Genomic DNA, 22,717 nt, shown 5'->3' with positions numbered 1-22,717 from the left:
TCCCCAACACCCACCACCTTCCTCTCCTCCCCCCCTCACAACACCCACCACCTTCCTCTCCACCCCCCCACCCCCCACCACCTTCCTCTCCACCACCCCCCCCGCCCAACACCCACCACCTTCCTCTCCCCCCCCCCCCCCGCACCCGCCCAACACCCACCACCTTCCTCTCCCCCCCCCCCCGCCCAACACCCACCACCTTCCTCTTCTCCCCCCCCCCCCCACCGCCCAACACCCACCACCTTCCTCTCCCCCACCCCAACACCCACCACCTTCCTCTTCCCCCCCCCCCCCACAACACCCACTACTTTCCTCTTCCCCCCCCCCCCCAACACCCACTACTTTCCTCTTCCCCCCCCCCCCCAACACCCACTACTTTCCTCTCCCCCCACCCCCCAACACCCACTACTTTCCTCTTCCCACCCCCCCCCCAACACCCACTACTTTCCTCTTCCCCCCCCCCCCCCAACACCCACTACTTTCCTCTTCCCCCCCCCCACCAACACCCACCACCTTCCTCTCACCCCCCCCCCAACATCCACCACCTTCCTCTCGCACTCCCCCCCCAACACCCACCACCTTCCTCTCGCCCCCCCCCACCAACACCCACCACCTTCCTCTCGCGCCCCCCCCCCAACACCCACCACCTTCCTCTCACCCCCCCCCAACACCCCACCACCTTCCTCTTCCCCCCCACAATACCCACCACCTTCCTCTCCACCCCCCGCAACACCCACCACCTTCCTCTCCCCCCCCCTCCCCCCCAACACCCACCACCTTCCTCTCCCCCCCCCCAACACCCACCACCTTCCTCTCCACCCCCCCCCACACCACCACCTTCCTCTCCACCCCCCAACACCCACCACCTTCCTCTCCCCACCCCCCAACACCCACCACCTTCCTCTCCCCACCCCCCAACACTTCCCCCACCCCCCAACACCCACCACCTTCCTCTCCCCACCCCCCAATACTCACCCCCTTCCTCTCCCCACCCCCCCCCCCCCCCAAACACCCCCCCCCCCCCCCCCCCTCTCTCCCCCCCCCAAAAACCCACCCCCTTCCTCTCTCCCCCCCCCCAACACCCACCCCCACCCTGACCCCGCCCGCCCCGACACCCCCACCGGCCGCCCCCACCCGCCGCCCCCACCGCCGCCCCCACCGCCGCCCCCACCCCCACCCCCACCCCACCCCCACGCCACCCCCGCCAGCCCCCACCCGCCCCCACCAGCCCCCACCAGAATGTATGAATGTGTTGCCAAATACCACTTCACTTGCTGAAAGAAAACAAGTTTCAGTAAACAAATTGATATTATGTTCTTTGGCAAGGTCCAGAAATTGGAGACCTAAAATGGTTCAACTATGTCTTCTCTAAGTAATGTTAAATGATATTGAAACGCTTTGGAACATTTCATTATGTTAAACGCATTAAATAAGTGCAAGTTTTGAGTGGTATTTAGAGCTTAAACCCTGGTTACTCCTGTTTGCATCAATGAACACTTTATTACAGCACTTTAGACACATATAGATGAAAGTTCTGTACGTTCACTTTTGAAATGTGGCTTATTAAAATTATTTTTCCCTCCTTTTAGGCTCCATCTGCTCCCAAGCCCCTACCCAATGATACACCTGATCTGACTGTCTGGAGAATTAAATGTGTGCTACTGTGACTTGCCCATTTGATTTTTTTTTATTATTCTCATTTCCTTATCTTGTTGGAAGTGCTTATCTTTTATTTGCTGCCATTTTTCTGCCTCCAAACCCGGGTGATGCTAGAGACTGGAGACTCATGAGTTTGTCTTATGCCCTGTCGTCTCGTAGCACAATGTAGTATTTAAGGCTTTTTCTATAACTTGGTACAGTTTAAATTTTAGCAATTCTAGAAGACTATTGGAATATTTGCATAAATACTGTATAACTTAACTTTTGTCTGGTAACTGCAATATGTATTTACTTAACACAACTTAGTATCCAATAACCCTGAAATGCCACTTACTAGTATTTCATCTTGAAACATTTATGCTATAACTTCTACCCCTTTTTAAAAAAAATTCTGTACATTTAGAACCTGCATTTTGGATGCCTAGTATGGTTCCCCCCAGATTCATTCACTTTATTTCTTTTATCAAAAACAGAAAATGCTGGAAACACTCAACAGGTCAGACAGTACCTGTAGAGAGAAAAGAGAAGTTAACATTTCAGGTGTAGGCCCGTTGTTAAAACTGGAGATATTGCCAATGAACAGCATTTTGAAAAAGGAACAGGAGGAAGGGAGGGAAAACACAAACTTCTTGAACAGCTGAAAAAGGTGGGGTTAATGGAACTGCCTATCTCCCACCTCTTTAAGCTATTCATACACACTCTGGGTCTCGTATTTGACTTTAATTTCTTTGATTTCTCTCATTATGCCTCATATTGTCTTATGCTAATATCACTTCTGCCATATAACCATTTCCTGTTTTCCACTTAAGCCATTTATAAGTCATTCTCTTTCTCTTCATGTATGCGCTATTTTCCCTCTCTTTGTTCTGGCCCTGTTTAAATGCTGTTCATTGGTAATATCTTCCAGTTTTGAGAAAGAGTCCACACCTCAAATGTTAACTTGTCTGCTTGTTGTACAGATGCTGTCTGACCTGCTAAGTGTTTCTAGCATTTTCTGTCTTTGTTTCAGACTTGCAGCATCTACAGTTTTTTTGCTTTCTATTTTTTAATGCCTTTTTGTTTGGGTAGAAAATTATGTCTTCATCATGAAAATACTGGTAAATACTACTTCAGCGACTTAAGCACATAACCTAGATAAACTCCTCAATGTAGTCAGCATGGATGGAGGTGACATCTTTTGGAATGTTAAACTTAGGACCCACTTGCTTGTTCAGGTGGACATAAAAGATCCTATTTGAAGAAGAGTAGGGTTTTTTTCCCTAGTGCCTTGGCCAACATTTATCCCTCAACCAACACCACCAAAAACAGATTATCAGGTCATTTAATTCCTTGTGTTTGGGGGAACCTTGCTGAGCATAAATTAGCTGCCATTTTTGACTAAATAACAACTGTGGCTGCCCTGTAAAAGTAATTCATTGTCTGAGAATGTGAAAGGCACTATATAAATGCAGGTTATTTCTTCTTTCTATAAGTGATGCATTTTTCATTAAATGTGTTTGTAAATTTGCTCAAATCCTTCTCATAAGAGTGCCCCTTAAAAAGCTCTTTTAGTTAGACAATGTTTAAGGTTTATTAATTCTTTCTGTAACACTAAGTCTGTAAAGAAATTTTCATTTTTCATATTTACTAGTCCATTCAAATTAAATATGGGATAAAACAATTTTTATACACAAACTTTAATAGCTTTCATGAACATTCCTGTTAAGACTTCCATCTTATTTAATGATTTCAACCAATGTTCAATATTAAATGCTTTTTATGTCTGCATAACACTGGTTCTCTACTGCAGGATATGCCTGGGCTGGTAACAAGGAGGCAGTATTGGGGTTAAAGAAAGCTGAGATGGCTCAGCCAGATGGCACTACTGAGCTCATTAGGCCCAGAAAGCTAAATAATCCTGTGAAAGATTCTAAGAGTTATCGAGATCTCCACCGTGAATTAGTGTTAAGCCACAAGAGGTGAGTTGTATTATAAAGAATGAGTTTCAAAATAAACCTCCTTACAGAAGTTGTAAACTTTGCTTCTGTTTTAAAGTTCTTTTCCAGTTAAACATTGGGAAAACTGAAGCCGTTGTCTTTGGCCCCTGTCACAAACTCCGTACCCTTACCACTGATTCCATCCCCGTCAATGTTTTAAATTGAACTAGACTGTTCACAACCTCGGTATCTTATTCAACCCTGAGCTGAGCTTCCAACACCATATCCTCTTCCTTTACAAATATTGCCTACTTCCACCTCAGTAACATTGCCCCACCTCAGCCCACCTCCTGTGGAAACACTCATCCATGCCTATGTCACCTTCAGACTCAACTATTCCAATGATCTGCTGGCCGGCCTCCCATTCTCCACATTCTAAACTTCAGCTCATCCAAAACTGCAGTCCCTATTCTATCTTGCATCAAGTCCTGCTCACTCATCACCTTGTCTTCACGGTTGCACATTTGCTTGGTGTCCCCCAATGCCTCCAATTTAAAATTCTCATCATGGTATTTAAATACCTTCATGACCTTACCCCTCCCTATCTCTAAGATCCTACAGACCCCCTCCTCCCCCCAGAACTCTCTGTTCACTGTCTCTGGCTCCTTGTGCACCCCTTCCTCCCTTTGCCCCACCACTGACATTCGTGCCTTCAGCTGCCTAGGCTCCATGTTCTGGTATTCCCTCCCTAAACCCCTCTTCCTTCTATCTCCCTCTTCTCCTTTTCACCTTCCTTATAGCCCAACTGACCAAGTTTTTACTTACCCCCTCCCCTAATATCTCCTTTGGCTTGGGTCCATACATGTCTGATTATGTGTCTGTGAAGCACCTTGGGTCATTTCTCCATGTTAAAGGTATTACATAAATGCAAATTGCTGTTGAGAAACAGCTATTAAAAAGTTCTAACTGTGAATTCCATGAAAGATGGGTACAGATTTGAGAGGTGACAACATTTTGGAGAGGAAAAGGGGGTTGGAGATGGGGAGGTAGTCCTCTTGTTCTCCCTGATATGGCCTTAATCTTCACTCACTCAAGTCCAAGGGACACAGACTTGTGTATATCTGGCACATAACTGGTTTAGTCATCCATCATCAGATCTGGCTGGATTACATCAAGAACTATCAGGCCTCCTCTGCCAAAACTAGTCTTGTGTGCACGCACAAACAGGGAGTTGATGTCACTGATGGCAGCAGCTTGGTGGCTCCCAGCAGATCACGTGACCATCAACCGATGGCAAATTTCTCCAGTTGCAGTTAACCCCCAACTGTTCCATTCCCCTTCTCTCCAGCTGCTGTTGTCACCTCTCAGAAAACAGGCTACCAGATAAATTGAGCGTGCAGTGGCGGTTGTTACTGGGTTTCAAATGGAGTTGAAATAGCAGCCGCGCAGTAACTGAACCCACTGTTTCTAAATATTAAATGGAGATTCACAGCTTGTCCTTTCAAATAGGGTATCTAACTCTAATATCACCTCACTACCAGGATATGGGAAAATAGCTTGCAATAATTTTTAATATAACACACAGTATCAGAGCTCCAGGATGGAACCTCTGATGTAAATGTAAGTTGTAATATTATGCTCCAACCAACTTCCGGAATTTAAAAAAATGACCACTGATCTATAATTGTCACTGTGCTTTAGATAACTCTGAACAGCAAAATTTGGCAAAGCAATCTGGTGATAGTTTTTTCTACAAATTGTAGGTGCTTTTTTAAAGTTTAATAATAGGTGTAAAGGTTTAAAAGCAAACAACTGCTGAACAATGCAGTTTGATAAAGATTTAAGGTCGGTGGTGGGATTCCACAGGAAGGGCCCATTGCCATGGTAACATGTTTGCTTGGTTAGGCATTTATAGCTGTTCCTCACCAGTCAAAAATATCACCGGCCGCCACTGATACATATAAGTAAAGTAATTCTTGCAAAATGGAGTTGCTTATCAAACGTAATAGTGAAAACAAAATTGCCACGAAAGTAGCCCTTGAAAACATGATGACACTGGTGGAAGGGAATGATTGATTGCATGGCAACATCGCATATCTGAACCATCATCTAGTCCAACTGGGTGCGGCTCTGCTCTTGTAAAGGTGAATCATCTATGAAAAGTAAAATAGATTTATAAAATACAAGAGCTTTACTGACGAGCTGTGCTGCTAGGCCATCATGAAATTAGCATTCATTCTATATTATTGCTCACCATTTAAATGACCTTCTTTAAAAAAAAATAGAATTTAGCAGCTTTAATATATAACTTATAATTGATTTAACAAATCGAATTTTGGACTTTTAAGTGTCCATTGAAGCAAAGTATTTTAGAAGCTACTGTAAAAAAAAAAAGTCCTAAATTAGACAATCTCTTCTTTCTCTCTTTTAGGGGCTTTGCACTACAGAATAAGCCTGAACTTCAACGGGTGATGGAACAAAGAAAATATGACTTATTAAGAGAACAAGAAAAAGCCCAGAGACCAAAAACAGATTTTGAACAGGAACTTAAGAAAAGGCACCAAAAACTGGAGCAGGTATGCTTTGACTTTTTGTACTTTCATAAAATCTGATATCATTAATCCAATGTCAACTACCCACAGTATCTACAACAGTGTTATCCAACAGAAATCGCTGACTAGCCATAGGTGTTGCTACAATTACACTGTTTTTGCCATGTGCACCTAATTTGGTAGAAAACTCCTTGCGTGGACTCACGCAATACAGGTGAATATACTTCATGTGTACATTTACTTAACAAGCATCTACCACCATTCACTAACCAAGGAAGTAAAGTACTAACAACAATCAAAAAACACTCGCACACTCTGCTGTTCGTCTTACTATTTTACTAACATGCACAATCAAGATAAGATACACATGCTTATTCCGTGCAAATATGAGTATTGAGAATACATACCCAATGACTGTGTCCATTACTCATTTTTATTTACTAGTCAGAAATGCAATTGGCCACATCTGGATTCCCATTAGCCATTTGTGGCTAGTGGCCAATGTATTGGACAACATTGATCTACAATACATCTCTCTCTTAAAAGTTCTCTGGATGTTTCTCATTTGCCTTCAATGTTGCTCACTGATCCAAGCCACGTGATCACGTAGCCACCATAAGAGCACAAGGAGCAGCCTTTTTTCAATTTTACACTTTTTCTAATTCCCATTTTTTAAGCCTACTTCACTATTTAAATCACATTTTTTAGCATTGTCTAAAATTAGTTTTAGCATTCCTTTGGTAATTTGCTCCCATCTGGCCAGGTCCAAACCTGTTCTCTGTCTGCTTTACCTGACTCACATCTCCCCTCCCTTCTGCTACAAGTGCAGCTGCTCAGCTTCTCTTCTCAGCCAGAGTCATACATCCCTGCCCCACCCCCTCCAGTATCTGTGTAGCTTTGGTTGGGAAATTTGAACATTAATGCCTTTAAATTAGCCTTTTTAAATATTAGATGTGCTTGTGTGAAAATCTTGCTGCTATTTTAGCTGAGGCGTGAAATTGAGGACAAAGGAACTTCATGCAAATATGTTGAGCTCCTCATATGTTAGCAAAAGACTAATTTCAAGTCAAAAGCGTACACCTAATTGTAAAAGAAAAGTGAATTCACAGGAAAATAGAGAGAAAGGAGAAAAAGGATCAAAGAAAATAAAAGATTTTAGGGGGGGAAAGAAATTGAAGGGAAAAAGTTAGATGCGCAGACTGGTGTACAAAAAAGATGTAGACCAAGATGGATACAGAAATACACTGTGCGAGATATATGGATGAGGAGGGAGAGACCTACAGAAAAAGTGAGAAAGATTTGGAGACAGATAAATACAGGAATGATGGGCAAGTTACTTAGTGCCATAGAGGCAGAAAGGAGACAAAAATGGAAAGAAAAATAAGGCAGTACGTGGGAGATGCAAAGAAGTAGAGAATGTGAGACAAGCAGTAAAAATGGGAGAGGGGGAGATGGGCAGTGGAAGACTCTAAGAAATGTAGAGGTTGAAAGACTAGCAGAGACACATTTGTACAGCTTGCACATTTTCTTTGTCTGTGAGAATACGAAAGATAAATTTTGACCTGCAGTTCAGAAGCCCATTTGGGCCATACCAAATCAATGGAATTTACACTGTTATTCTGCTTTTGCAATTGAAATTGTGAAAACAGGTGAAATAGAATTCATGACTGGATATATTTTTACATACTCTACAGAAGGAACAGGCTGGATGGACTGAATGACCTTTTCTCATTCTGTACTTTGTTCTTTAACCCTAAGACTTGCTAAGGTTGACAAAAGAATTCAAAGAATGTCTTGGGTTCACACTTATGGAAGTTATTAAGAAATTGCTCTAACACTTGGCATATGCAACTAAATTTTTAATGCCTTTTATGTAGGGATTATATTTTTCTCTTTGACTTACATAACCTCTACTGGACTAGTAGCACCTACTGGCATGTTGCTACTGTTATCAGCATACAGAACTTTTGATTCCTGATAAGAGTCCCCTTGATTAATCTGCTGGCAGTGCAGATGTAGTGCTGGCTGTTATATAACACAAGAAGACGTGAAGCAGAAAGCTGAAGTTTAGTATCGATTTTTTTTGTGATTAAACACTGATTTGGAAACATTTTGTGATTTTCTGTAAAAACTTGGTAAATGGAGTAAAAATAAATTCTAGTTTTCTTTGTAACCTCTAGGCTCACTTTTATTATGCAATATAAGTGTCAAAATATTAGACCATGTTTGATAGCAGAATGTTCTATGCTTTGCAGATGATCAAACTTCTAATTATAATGAAGACAGTGATCAAGTGACGCGTTAGTCAACAGAGACTGGCATCGTTGCTGCTTCTGGGACATTTTACACAAAATTGCAGTACTAGGCAACAAATTGTACTACACATGGTTAGCGTAGAAATTTACAGCATGTCCTGCTGTTTGAAATCATTTACCCTAACTGGAACTTAATTTCCATTTTGAAATGGAATAATTACTGAATCATATTTTTAAAAATAGCTTAAATATACGAACATAAAAAATGTCAGATAGGAAAAGACCAGCTGGTTCATCTAGCCTGTCCCATACAGTTGTGATGCCTTATGCATCAGGTCAAGGGACTCCCTATCCCCTAGGTGCCATGTAATCCCCTTGGAGAGGCGAAAAACCAGATCAAAAATGCAAGGCAAATTAGGGGGGGAAAATCTGGAAAATTCTTCTCTGATCCATCTAGCCAATCGAAACTAGTCCAAGAGACTATATTGACCATGACTTATATTATTTGGTACCTACCTCTTATATGATTCAATCGCTGCCCCAGCCAGGAACCAGTCCAGCTCTCTCTTGAAAGCACACATTGAATCAGTACTCCGCATAAACTGGCAGCCTGTTCTGCTGGTCTACTATTCTCTGGGAAAGGAAGAACCGCCTGACAGCTAACATTTTTTCACTGCATAATTTATACAGATGATCCCTGGTCCTCCCCAGCCTATCAAATTGAAATAATGTCAGTGTGCACTACATAAGTCAAAATAATTTGTAACTTTGACTTTGAGTCAAAAGCTACCAGAAAGATAGATGTCATATCAATGCAATGCCAATTTCTTCCAACTAACCAGCTGGATCGATAAATTGTATAGCTCTCATATTTCAAGATCTTTGACTTTTTGGCATAGAAGGAATTGTAGGTTAATTTATGTAAAATGTTGCTATTAAGTTAAATTCAGCACATGCAGTAAAAGCATACAATGCACAAGTTATCTGGGACTACATGTTCAATTTGGCAGTCAGGACGAGACAATGTGGTTGACAGAATTGTGATTCTTGCATACCATATCAATTCATTTGTTGTTGGAGTGGCCTCATTCATTTGAGCCCAGTGGGAGGTAGCATCACTGAGCAGATGATGTGGCTTCCAGGAGAACAGTGACAGTTTTGATTGGCAGCTCAGTTATCCAATTCCTGACCAAGGTGTAGCAGGATCAGAGGTCACATCTTTGGCTTCCTGATGATTTGGAAAAGAAAGGAGTCTGCAGAAGTTTGGAATTTGAAGCAGTCAGGGAGCCAATCAGTTCAATGAATAGGGACATGTAAAGTGAAGTTAGGCATGCAGGGTAAGATAAGGCAAAAAAGAAAGCTTTTGTCAGCCACCAAGAGCTCAATACAGCAGAAAGCCTAGAGGAGTACAGAAAGTGTTGGGGTGAAATTAAAAAGGAAATTAGGAAAGCAAAGAGAGGACATGAAAAAATACTGGCAAGTAAAATTAAGAAAAACCCAAAAATGTTTTATAAATACATAAAGAGCAAGAGGATAACTAAGGAAAGAGTAGGGCCTATTAGAGACCAAAAAGGTAACCTAAGTGTGGAGGTGGAAGATGTGGGTATGGTTCTTAATGAATACTTTGCATCTGTCTTCACAAAAGAGGGGGACGATGCAGAGATTGTAGTTAAGGAGGAGGAGTGTGAAATATTGGATGGGATAAACATAGTGAGTGAGGAAGTATTAAGGGGCTTAGCATCTTTGAAAGTAGATGAATTGCCAGGCCCAGGTGAAATGTATCCCAGACTGCTAAGAGAAGCAAGGGAGGAAATAATGGAGTCTCTGACCATCATTTTCCAATCCTCCCTGGCTACAGGCATGGTGCCAGAGGATTGGAGGACTGCTAACGTTCTACCGTTTAAAAAGGGAGAAAGAGATAGACTGAGTAATTATAGGCCAGTCAGTCTAACCTCGGTGGTGGGAAAATTATTGGAATTGATTTGGAGGGACAGCATAAATCGTCATTTAGAAAGGCAAGGGTTAATCAAGGACAGTCAGCATGGATTTGTTAAGGGAAGGTCCTGTCTGAGTAACTGGATTGAATTTTTTGAGCAGGTAACTATGAGGGTCGATGAGGGTAACGCGTTTGATGTAGTGTACATGGATCTTAGCAAGGCTTTTGACAAGGTCCCACATGGCAGACTGGTCAAAAAAGTAAAAGCCCATGGGATCCAAGGGAAAGTGGCAAGCTGGATCCAAAATTGGCTCAGTGGCAGGGATCAAAGTGTAATGGTTGACGAGTGTTTTTGCGACTGGAAGGCTGTTTCCAGTGGGGTCCGGCAAGGCTCAGTACTAGGTCCCTTGCTTTTTGTGGTGTATATTAATGATTTGGACTTGAATGTGGGGGGCTTGATCAAGAAGTTTGTAGATGATACAAAAATTGGCAGTGTGGTTGATAGTGAAGGGGAAAGCTGTAGACTGCAGGAAGATATCAATAGACTGGTCAGGTGGGCAGAAGAGTGGCAAATGGAATTCAATCCAGAGAAGTGTGAGGTAATGCATTTGGGGAGGGCAAACAAGGCAAGGGAGTACACAATAAATGGGAGGATACTGAGAGGTGTAGAGGAACAAAGAGACCTTGGAGTACATGTCCACAAATCCCTGAAGATAGCAGGACAGGTAGATAAGGTGGTTAAGAAGGCATAAGGGATACTTTCCTTTATTAGCCGAGGCATAGAATGTAAGAGCAGGGAGGTTATGCTAGAATTGTATAAAACATTGGGTAGGCCACAGCTTGAGTACTGCGTACAGTTCTGGTCACGACATTGCAGGAAAGATGTGATTGCACTAGAGAGGGTACAGAGGCGATTTACGAGGACGTTGCCAAGGCTGGAGAGTTTTAGTTATGAGAAAAGATTGGATAGGTTGGGGTTGTTTTCTTTGGAATAAAGGAGACTGAGGGGAGATTTAATTGAGGTATATAAAATTATGATGGGATAGAGTGGATAGGAAGGACCTATTTCCCTTCGCAGGTGGGTCAGTGACCAGGGGGCATAGATTTAAAGTAATTCGTTGAAGGATTAGACAGGAGCTGAGGAGAAACGTTTTCACCCAGAAGGTGGTGGGGGTCTGAAACTCACTGCCTGAAAGGGTGGTAGAGGCAGAAACCCTCAACTCATTTAAAAAGTACTTGGATGTACACTTGAAGTGCCGTAACCTACAGGGCTACGGACCAAGTGCTGGGAAGTGGGATTAAGCTGGATAGCTCTTTCTCGTCCGGCACAGATGCGATGGGCCGAATAGCCTCCTTCTGTGCCATAACTTTCTATGGTTCTATATGGGGGCATTTGAGAGATTACAATATCCAATACACACAATGCCTTCAGCTGCCTAGGGCCTAAGCTCTGGAATACCATCCCTAAATCACTTCTCCCCTCTACCTCTTTCTCCTCCTTTGAGATACTCCTTAAAACCTATCTCTTTGACAAAGCTTTTGATCACCTGTCAAAATATCTCCTTATGTCGTATCCTTATATCTCCAAATTTTGTTTGATAACATTCCTGTGATGCACCTTGGAACATTTTAGTTAAAGGTGCCATATAAAGGCAAATTGTTGTTGGGTCATGGGTCTGTTATTATTTGATGAGATATTGGTTGTAAAGATAAACTCCGGTTCATAGGGAACGCGGGGTCCATTTACAGGAGTGCCCGCTGACGCTTAACCGGAGAAAATATTTGTAATAATAACATGGGGAAAGGGTAAGATTGTCATTAGTTTATGAACCAGTACTAGCCATAACATTCTGTATTATTGTTGCTCATGATATTACAGGTGCTTGTTCATTTCATTCAAACATTAATTGGCATCACAGGCCCACATTTTTAAAATGTAATTCTGACTCTGTGCAACTGAGTTCATATTTTAGGATGATTTTGTAAATAGAAATTGTATGCCAAACAAGTTCCAAAATCATTTAATATGAAACTCCCACTGGTCGCAGTAGAGACTGCCAAGCATATTCTTTTTATTTAAAGGTCTCTCTTGCATAATTCAGGTGCATGATTAGGATTTCATTTCTACTTCTTCATGCCCATGTGAAAGTTAGTCTCAATGACTTATCTGTTCCAACTTCCTAACTTTAGGACTCACTGGCATTAAAATTGGCAATGCAGGAAGGACTGAGGTCAGAAGTAAAGCCAGTGATAAACTGTAAGGATCTATGACTGCTCTTGTAAATATATTTAGACTGTACTGAGGGGAAAAATCAAAGAGCTACAAATTTAAACTAGCTCTATAAAAATGTATTAAAAGCAGTTGTTGGAGTTGCAACTTCTTGCTTTTAATTCCACTAACTAGATTATTTTTAGGATATTGGACAAAATCTTATGGAGAGAGATGAAAACAGTTTGTATAAAAATATGAAAAGTGTTAAAGAACTCTCAGCATGTTTATTGTAATCCAGACTAAAATACATTATGATTTATTCTATATATTATAGATTAAATATAACTTCATGGTAAACTGTTAAATGCAAAATCTATTCCATGGGTTGTACCCTGATACACATGGAATAAATGAGTTTCATGTGAAGTCTGTGTATAAATTATTTCCAAATATCTATTTGAGCTCCATGTCAAAGGAGTAGTTATTCACCCTTAGGAATATTTGGAAAATGTAGCCTTTAAATGTTGGCTTTGTTATTTAAAAATTAATAGCTAGACTGTTACAAATGGAGTGTTTGGATAAGAAATTGTGTACAATGGGAGCGACTTAGAAATGGTTTGGTGAGGGAAGTAAAATTAAAAATTTGAACTTACATAGAACCTTGCTTTTAATGAAGACTGAATTTTTGCCAATGGCAAATGCCTTTAGCTACACCTATCAATGACTCGATCTCAACCTTTCCCAAAATATTCATTGGCTTCTTTGGATTTGCCATAAGTTTGGTCCCAGTCAACATAAAAAAAACTGCACTGTATGAATGTAACCAATCATCCTCCTATAGAGTCATAGGGGGCTAAATTGGGCCGCGCACCGCCCATTGTGTAGGCGCTGAGTGGCCTCTTAAACTCCGAAAATGGCATCCGGAATGCATGCGCATGCAGGCTTCTAGTGTGACGTGCGCCGGACGCCATATTGGTAAAGGCGTTCGCGCACGCACAGATAACGAATGCCAGCACCAATGTAAAATAGGGAGAATATGCGGTAGATCAGTGTGCAACGCTGATTTAAAGGGACAGATGCGATTTTGGAACTCAACACTTCAGCCAACACATTGACTTAACCTCGCACAGCTGAACAGGTCTTAAACAGCATGGCGGACCCCCCCACCAGCACTATTTAAAGCAATCATGCATGAGTTACAGGTTAGTTGCTGGATTATTACTTCTGGCTGCTGATGCAATTGCACCTGTTTTTGGAGGTCTCCTATACTTGAATACTAGGACTAGGGGACATAGCCTAAAAATTAGAGCCAGGACTTGCAGGAGTGAAGTTAGGAAACGCTTCTACACGCAAAGGGTGGGAGAAGTTTGGAATGCTCTTCTGCAAATGGCTGTTGATGCTAGCTCAATTGTTAATTTAAAATCTAAGATTGATAGATTTTTGTTAACCAAAGGTATTAAGGGATATGAGACTAAGGCAGGTATATGGAGGTAGGTCATAGATCAATCGTGATCTCATTGAATGGCGGAATAGGCTCGAAGGGCTAAATGGCCACCAAGGATCTTGGTGGTAGTAGCAAATATTCAAATGAGAACTTTGAAGGTCGAAGCATGGAAGGGATCCATGTGAACAGCAGTTGAACATATGTCAGTCGGTCCTAAGAGAGAGGCAAATGGCTATCTTCCTACGTTCCTAAAATAAAGTTCCAATACTCTACAGGGAATGAGCTGGCTAGCTGACAGGCAACAGCAAGGACACTGGCAGAGCGGTAGGGGTGGAACAGGAATGCTGTCATCTTGAAAGAGGACAACAGGTTCACGTTCCATGGAGCCACTGCCATTTGTTGCCTCCTGTTATGTGCCACCTTCTCCTGCAAGAAAGCGGGACGTGTGTCGGCGAATGTCCGGCAAGATGTTTGGGTGATGTGGCTGAGATGGTTGAATAGCTACCAGTGTTTGTGACCTGTGAGTTGTGGGTGTGCAGCTTGCAACAGCTTGCTGGTGATGTGTGAGGGTGAGTGGAAGCATCTGAGTGGAAGAGTTGAGTACTGATTGAAAGAGTTTGTTGGTAGATGGGTGATGGGTGATGGGTGAAGTGCGTGGAGCAGTGGATGCGGCTAATGGTGCAGTTGGTAGGAGATGCCACTTGACAGTTGACCTTGCTCACCTTGACCACTCGTGTCAAAGCATTGAACTTCTTCCTGCACCGCATCTTTTTTTGTGATGCCATGCGCCTGGCATTTACTTCGTCCCCTACTGCCTCGGGAGCACATGTCTGGAGGGCCTCTTGTTGCAGCCCCTGTGGATATAGGATGCCTCTCCTTCTGCCAATCTCTTGCACCAAGACCTCCAGTGTATCATCAGAGAACCTTGGTGCATGCTCTCTCGTAGGCCTGGCACAAACTCAGATCGGCAGATTGATGAGGTCTGGCGAGCAGATTGGAGGATGTGGGATTTAGTAGTGTGCAACCTTTATTCAATGTTTTAAAATAACTCAACAGTTTGTAAACATAGGAATGGGACCTGCATCTGTGTTTTACGTGTGTGATGTCTGATGTCCATTCAGACTCCTTGCGAACTCTTATCTTACATTTTGCAAATATCAGAGTCCCGCAAACGTTGAGCAGCCCAGTTGTTGCTCATTAAAAATTCCAGAGGTCCCATCATTACTATGTTGCACTATATTGCAGTGCAGATTCACTCAACAGCGCAGGTAGCGCCGGCTGCACACAGCAATCATAGAAATCACCAGGCAGCACAAATGTTACGTGCTGCCTGCATCCCAGTGTCTGGGCATTTCACATTGCGACCCCCTCAGCTGGTTTTGGCGGTTATCCAATATAACCCCCACAGAATCATACAGCACAGAAGGCCATTCAGCCATCATGCCTGTGCTGGCTGTCTGAAAGAGCTATCAATAAGTCCCACTCCCCTGCTCTTTCCCCTGGCCCTGCAAGTTTTTCCTTTTTAAGTAAAAACTTAAGTAGAGATCCAATTCCTTTTTGAAAGTTACTACTTCCTGTTATTTATACAGTGCTCCTCTTCAATATCTGCTGTTCATTAGAAAATGTACAAACAGCAGCCTTAGAAAACTTACCTTGCACTTCACTATAACTTCTACATATAGTTTCATTGTGGTTTCTTTATTAATGTGTTGGAAATTATTCCTTAGCAGTGCTGTATTAATGATGCCACAAAGGAGGTTAATAGCACCTTGTAAATGTCGTAGCATTCCAGCCTCGTTGGTAACAGTAAGAGAAGGAAGCAATTTTCAGCTTTCAATTAAGGTATCAGATATGAGAGTAGGCATTTAGAGGCTGTAATTTAATGTCACGGTTGAGATTTTGCTTATAAACCACTTGAGATTTCCTCTCATAATTTACAGCCCTTTAACTCATTCCTGTTATTCTGTGGCATTAACTAGAGGTCCCCTGCTATAGTTTATTTTTAAGGATGACCGAAATAGGTAAAAGTAAATTGCCTGGCATATTGAACTACATTGAAATTCCTAGTGCTTATGGTGCACAGCCTTTCATTTTTATCTGCCTGAAGTCACCTCAGAATTCTGAAATGTTTCTAGATTTTGTATCATGAAATTATATATCCTGCTTTGCATTGGGCTTCCTCAAAGAAAAGCAGGATTCGACCAAAGTTTTTGTCGTAAATCCTCATTTCATGAGTACTAAATGAGAATTCTTAACACTAACAAATTTGAAACCAAAATGTATTTCCCTGTAGTTCCAAATACATTACTTTTTTAAAACACTGAGGGAATCTGCATTAAGTACAAAAATAGGTTGGCTAATTCTTTATCCATTTAATTTAGATTATATGATAAAATTCCGTTTTCGAGTTCCTCAGAAAATCCAAAGGATCCATTCTTGGCTTCCTCCTCTTCCTCATCTACATGCTGCCCCTTGACAAAATCATCCACAGACATGGAACCAACTTCCACATGTACACTGTTAACACCCGACTCCACCTCTCCACTACCTTTCTCAACCCCTTGTAAGACTGTTTCTCCACCATCCAGTCTTTCCTCCAATTTCCTCCAGTAAAACATTGGGAAGATTAAAAGACTGAAGCCAGCATCTTTAGCCCCGACCACAAACTCTGTACCCTCGTCACCAACTCCATTCTCCTCTTTGGTTGAACTAGACAGTTTGCAGTCTTAGTGTTCTCTTTGACCCTGAGCTAAGCTTTTGATTCCATATCTCCTCGATCACAAAAACCGTCTACTTCCACCACCATAACATCACCTGCCTGCACCCCTACCTTAGCCCATCTGCCACTGAAATTGTCATAATCCTTTATCACCTCCTAACTTGATAACTCAAATGCTTTCCTTGCCGATCCCTCCCATCCTCCAAAAATGATAGCTCATACAAAACTCTGCTGCCCGTTTCCTATCCCGCATCATGTGCTACTTACCAAAACCTCTGCCCCCCCATAACCTACATTGGCTTCAAGTCCCTCCAAAAGCCTCAAATTTTAAAATTTGCATTCTTGCATTTGCATTTTCCAATCCTCCCTGGCTACAAGTATGGTGCCGGAGGATTGGAGGACTGCTAACATTGTACCGTTATTTAAAAAGGGAGAAAGGAACAGGCCGAGTAATTATAGGCCAGTCAGTCTAACCTCGGTGGTGGGCAAATTATTGGAATCAATCCTGAGGGACAGCGTAAATTGTCATTTAGAAAGTCACAGGTTAATCAAGGACAGTCAGCATAGATTTGTTCAGGGAAGGTCGTGTCTCACTAACTTGATTGAATTTTTTGAGGAGGTAACAAGGAAGGTCGATAAGGGTAACGTGTTTGATGTAGTGTATTTTAGCAAGGCTTTTCACAAGGCCACGTGGCAGACTGGTCAAAAAGTAAAAGCCCATGGGATCCAAGGGAAAGTGGCAAGTTGGATCCAAAATTGGCTCAGTGGCAGAAAGCAAAGGGTAATGGTCGACGAGTGTTTTTGTGACTGGAAGGCTGATTCCAGTGGGATTCCGTAGGGCTCAATACTAGGTCCCTTGCTTTTTGTGGTATATATTAATGATTTGGACTTGATCACGCCCCCTACATTCAAGAAGTTTGCAGATGATACAAAAATTGGCCATGTGGTAGATAGTAAGGAGGAAAGCTGTAGACTGCAGGAAGATATCAATGGACTGGTCAGGTGGGCAGAAAAGTGGCAAATGGAATTCAATCCGGAGAAGTGTGAGGTAATGCATTTGGGGAGGGCAAAATGGCAAGGGAGTACACAATTAATGGGAGGATACTGAGACATATAGAGGAACAGAGGACCTTGAAGTGCTTGTCCACAAATCCCTGAAAATAGCAGGACAGAGAGATAAGGTGGTTAAGAAGGATTACGGGATACTTTCCTTTATTAGCCGAGGCATAGAATATAAGAGTAGGGAGGTTTTGCTAGAACTGTATAAAACACTAGTTAGGCCACAGCTTGAGTACTGCGTACAGTTCTGGTAACCACATTACAGGAAAGAGATGATTGCACTAGAGAGGGTACAGAGGAGATTTATGATAATGTTGCCAGGGCTGGAGAATTTTAGCTATGAGGAAAGATTGGATAGACTGGGGTTGTTTTCTTTGGAACAAAGGAAGCTGAAGGGAGATTTAATTGAGGTGTTTAAAATTATGAGGGGCCTAGATAGAATGGATAGGGAGGACCTATATCCCTTAGCAGAGATGTCAGTGACCGGGGGCATAGATTTAAAGTAATGGGTAGAAGGATTTGAGGGGATTGAAGGAGAAATTCTTTCACCCAGAGGGTGGTGGGGGTCTGAAACTCACTGTCTGAAAGGATGGTAGAGGCAGAAGCCCTCAACTCATTTAAAAAGTACTTAGATGTGCACTTGAAGTGCCGTAACCTACAGGGCTACGGACCAAGTGCTGGGAAGTGGGATTAAGCTGGACAGCTCTTTTTCGACCGGTGCGGACACAATGGGCCGAATGGCCTCCTTCTGTGCCATAACTTTCTATGATTCTATTGTGTTTAACTCCCTCAACAGCGTCACCCCTCCCTATGACTGTAACCTCTTACAACCTTCCTCTGACTCAGTGTCTGTTTGTCCTGAAGCAGCTTGGGATATTTTCTGAGTTAAAGGCACTAAATAGCTCAATATAAATACAAGTTGTCAGAGGCATTGTTGTTTAGTTGTTTACTGAAAATATGATGACCAAAAAATCACACCACATACTACCAATGAAGCAATGTGTTTTGCTCTGTGGTGAATGTGTTATCAGTAATGCCTTTTCTTTATAGCTACTGCAGGTAATGTAAAAGATGAAGTGAGATTTTATAAGTATCCTGTCAAGCAGCTGTTTTTTTTACTTTAGCACCAAAGACTATTCCTATTAGCAAGCTCTCACACCCTACAAAACGGAGTGATATTTTTTAACAAAATATTTCATAAATATCACATGCCCAGGGGTTGAACATAAACTGGTGTTACTTACCGATTTACTTACAAGTCTAATGCTGATATTTATGAGCCCTGTGGTGATCTAGACTTTAGTAGAATAAACTCTTAGACAGTGGCTCAGGCTATAAACTACAGAATAGATACATTAATGATGAATAAGTAGTAGTGAAGATAAACAGATTCATGGTAATATGCAAAACATAACTATTATCCTTGAATGTGCAAAATTATAGAAACCACCTTGTTCTAAAACTCAGGTAAAACTGAACCTGAGATCAATTCCTTGACAATAACTTTAAGATTTGAAGCCTATGGATCAATCTGCATCTCTTTTTCTTGCTCTCACTCTCGCTCTCTCTCTCTCTCTCTCACAGCCTCAGAAAGTATATGCTGTATGTTTTCAGTATTTTCTAATTTTTTTTCCAGATTTCCACCATCTGCAGTTTTTTGCTTGTGTTTATATTAAAGACGGAGGATGTTTGCATCTTAAAGGATTTCCCCAGAGTCAGCTGTTTCTAATAGATGTTAGACACAAAACCACTTGTCATTTAGTTGCCCATCCCATTTGACGTAACTGACTATTTAGTCCTGAACAAAGGAAAGCAAGTAGACAAAGGTGCAATTAATGCCTTCCTGATTCATCTAACCAACAGCCAGATTTCTGTCATTGTGAATCCATCACCGGCATCTCCACATTGTGAATCCAGTCAGACTGACTTTTTGCAATAGAGTCTATGTGAACTACTATCAAAGAAAAGACCACGGTAGAAATTTAAAAATATACAGGCTTTTCTATAAATATTTAATATGATGGAACTTTCTATTCATCCAAATGTATTTTCCAAATTCTGTTGAATCATTTAGGTTTGTCCTCTTTTTTTAAGAAGAAAATACGGTCAGAAATCTTGCATGCCATCTGTACAACCTTTACTTTTCGGTATCTCCTAGATCATGACAAGTTTCATTCCCAAAGATGTGATCTATGGGAACATGCAGTGTCAAGTTTTAATAATTAAGAGGTCTAACTCTTCACTATCCCTTTTTACATATGGGTCAGTGATGGATATTAAAAGTGTCGGGCAATATAAATACAAGGAATGTCCTTCTTGTAGCTAAAGAGTATCTACCCATCAGGTGGCTGAAGCTCCCATTGTATTTCAATGAACCAGATTTCATCTGAATTGACCTTTGAACTTAGATTTTAATAGATTTTGTTTGCACATTGAACTATGACTGACTCCCTCTTTTTAACAAAAATGACTCTTGGATACTGTAATTCCCTTATCTTATATTTGCCACATTTTAAAGTGGTACATGGGTTTGAATAAAGTGCTTGAGGTGGCGTGAGCAAGTTTGCAGTGTATTTGTTTCTTTTGTGCAATCAACAAATCTTCTCCCCATGTGACATTCTGGAGTGAGCAATTCCCAAAAAATGATATAGTTAAAACTTAAGAGAGGAGAGATTTTAACAGTTTCTTTAAATGAATTCAACGTGCATTTCAAAAGTGTTACAGTAGTCAGGACTATTGGTGTTGTAAAAGAAAGTATTACACACAATGGAACTGTGCAACTCTAAAGCAGAAAACCTGTGAGGTGTTTAGGAAATAGATCACCAGATGAACACAGATGAGGTGACAAAGCGGAAATAGATACAGGTGCAACAATAGAACTCTGAAATGGTGAGAAACTGTCAAAACTAAATGGAACAGCAGCAAGAACAGAATGGTCTCCTTTTACTCTCCTTTAAGAACACTTGTTTTTTTTTCCTGGCTTCACTGTAACTGCATCTCCCACCTATTGAAAAAAAAATGTGATCATTGAACTGCATTTTCCTAACTGCTTGTGCATGTTTTGCACCTCCCACCTAGGATACTATAACCTTATACGAAAAAAAATGAAGTACACAGAACTGGAAATAACCTTGCCTTATGGATCTGTAATTGGTTGGGAAGTAGCAGAGAGAGTAGGGATAAAGGGAACATTCTCTGATTGGCAGGATATGACAAGTAATGTTCCCCAGGGGTCTGTACTGGGGCCTCAGTTTTTTGCGCTATATATTAATGACTTGAATGAAGGAATAGAATTGTATATCTAAGTTTGAAGATGACACTAAGTTAGGAGGCACAGTTAGTTGTATGGATGGTATCAGGAAGTTACAAAAGGACATAGAGAGACTAAGTGAGTGAGCAAATCAATGGCAGATGGAGCTTAATGTGGAGAAGTGTGAGGTCATCCACTTTAGATCCAAGAAAGACAAAACAGAATATTTTCTTAATGGGGCAGACAAGGAGCTGTGGAGGAGCAAATGAATTTAGGTGTCCTTGTATACAAATCACTCAATGCTAGTGCACAGGTACAAAAGGTAATCAAAAAGGCTCATGGAATATTGGCCTTTATCTCAAGGGGGTTAGAATACAAAAGTGAGGAAGTGATGCTTCAGTTGTACAGAGCCTTGGTCAGACCCATTAGGAGTAATGTGTTGAGTTGTGGATACCGCACCTCGGGAAGCATATATTGGCCTTGGAGTGGGCGCAGCACATATTCACCAAAATTATACTAGAGCTTAAAGGGTTAAATTATGAGGCCAGGTAGCATAAAGTTGGTTTGTATTCCCTTAAGGGGTGATCTGATTGATAGGGTAGATACAGAGAAATTATTTCCTCTGGTGGGGGAATCCAGATCAAGGGGTCATAATCTTAAAATTAAAGTTAGTCCAGTTAGGAGTGAAATCAGGAAGCACTTTTTCACACAAAGGATAGTTGAAATCTGGAACCCTCTCCCTCAAGAGCCTGTGGCTACTGAGTCAATTGAGATTTTCAAGACTGAGATCGATAGATTTTTGTTAGGTAAGGGTATTAACGGATTTGGAGAAAAGGTAGGTAAATGGAGTTGAGGTACAGGTCAGCAATGATCCAATAATATGGCAGAACAGACTCAAAGGGCTGAATGGCCTACTCCTGTTTGCATGTATACCCAAAATTGCAAATTTATTTCAGTTCAACACAACAAACAAACCTTCATGACAAGTTCCACCTTCCCCTGAATATGGGGAGAGGAAGGGGACAAGTTTTGACTAGCTGATAATGTATACCTTAGAGGATTTTTTCCAACTACTACAAATTTGGAAAAAATGATAACCACTTGTGTTTTGATTGCGGTTTAGATATGTGGTGCTGTTTTTGCATGCATAGCACATGTATAATGTAAGCTAGGTAAGTCATCCAATCTGGAAGAAACTGCACGGGTGAGACCATCCTATTTGTGATAGAGGAGCTGGCATGCATTCGTCTAGCATCTTTAATGTATAAAAAGACAATGATGCAAGCTGCACTTGTTACATACATATATACATGAGTTAAATGCTTACTAGTGTTGCTTTTTAAGTGTGTTTCATAATGTGGTTTTGTGGTATTATGAAATAGCATTTCTTATGAAAAATGGTTTCACCTTTCTTCAAAAGTATGAACAGGAACAGCAGAAGTTGGAAGAAAGGGAGAATGTACCAGAGTTTGTCAAAGTCAAGGAAACTTTGAGGAGAACAAAGATAGCAGGTGCTGCAGAAGATGGCCAGATGTCTTAGCCGAGAATTATTGTGATTATCAATATGTGCTGTGCCTCCTTCAGTACTTGTACCAGCCTATGTAATGATTAGAAAGGTAGAACTTGTAGCTTTCAATAATGAATTGATTTATGTCAACATTCAGGTCCTTTTTCATTTATTGAATTGTACAGCAATAATTATTACCACATCTTCG

At 41.5% G+C, this 22,717-nt stretch overlaps 1 protein-coding gene across 1 annotated transcript in view; it reads left to right on the top strand.

The window, feature by feature from the left end:
* The window catches only part of LOC137344638 (protein FAM107B-like), a 25,053-nt gene extending 2,336 nt beyond the window's left edge, over positions 1 to 22,717 (top strand). The window contains exons 2-4 of the mRNA XM_068007763.1: positions 3,449 to 3,617; positions 6,007 to 6,151; positions 22,423 to 22,717. Of these exons, the coding sequence (XP_067863864.1) occupies positions 3,449 to 3,617; positions 6,007 to 6,151; positions 22,423 to 22,542 (434 nt within the window). The 3' untranslated portion in view covers positions 22,543 to 22,717. The remainder of the gene's footprint in view (positions 1 to 3,448; positions 3,618 to 6,006; positions 6,152 to 22,422) is intronic.

Source organism: Heptranchias perlo, chromosome 27 (genome assembly GCF_035084215.1).
Source record: "Heptranchias perlo isolate sHepPer1 chromosome 27, sHepPer1.hap1, whole genome shotgun sequence".
In the NCBI taxonomy this organism is placed as follows: Eukaryota; Metazoa; Chordata; class Chondrichthyes; order Hexanchiformes; family Hexanchidae; genus Heptranchias; species Heptranchias perlo.
Note: the sequence above shows the minus strand (reverse complement) of the source record. Positions and strands in the feature narration are given on the sequence as shown.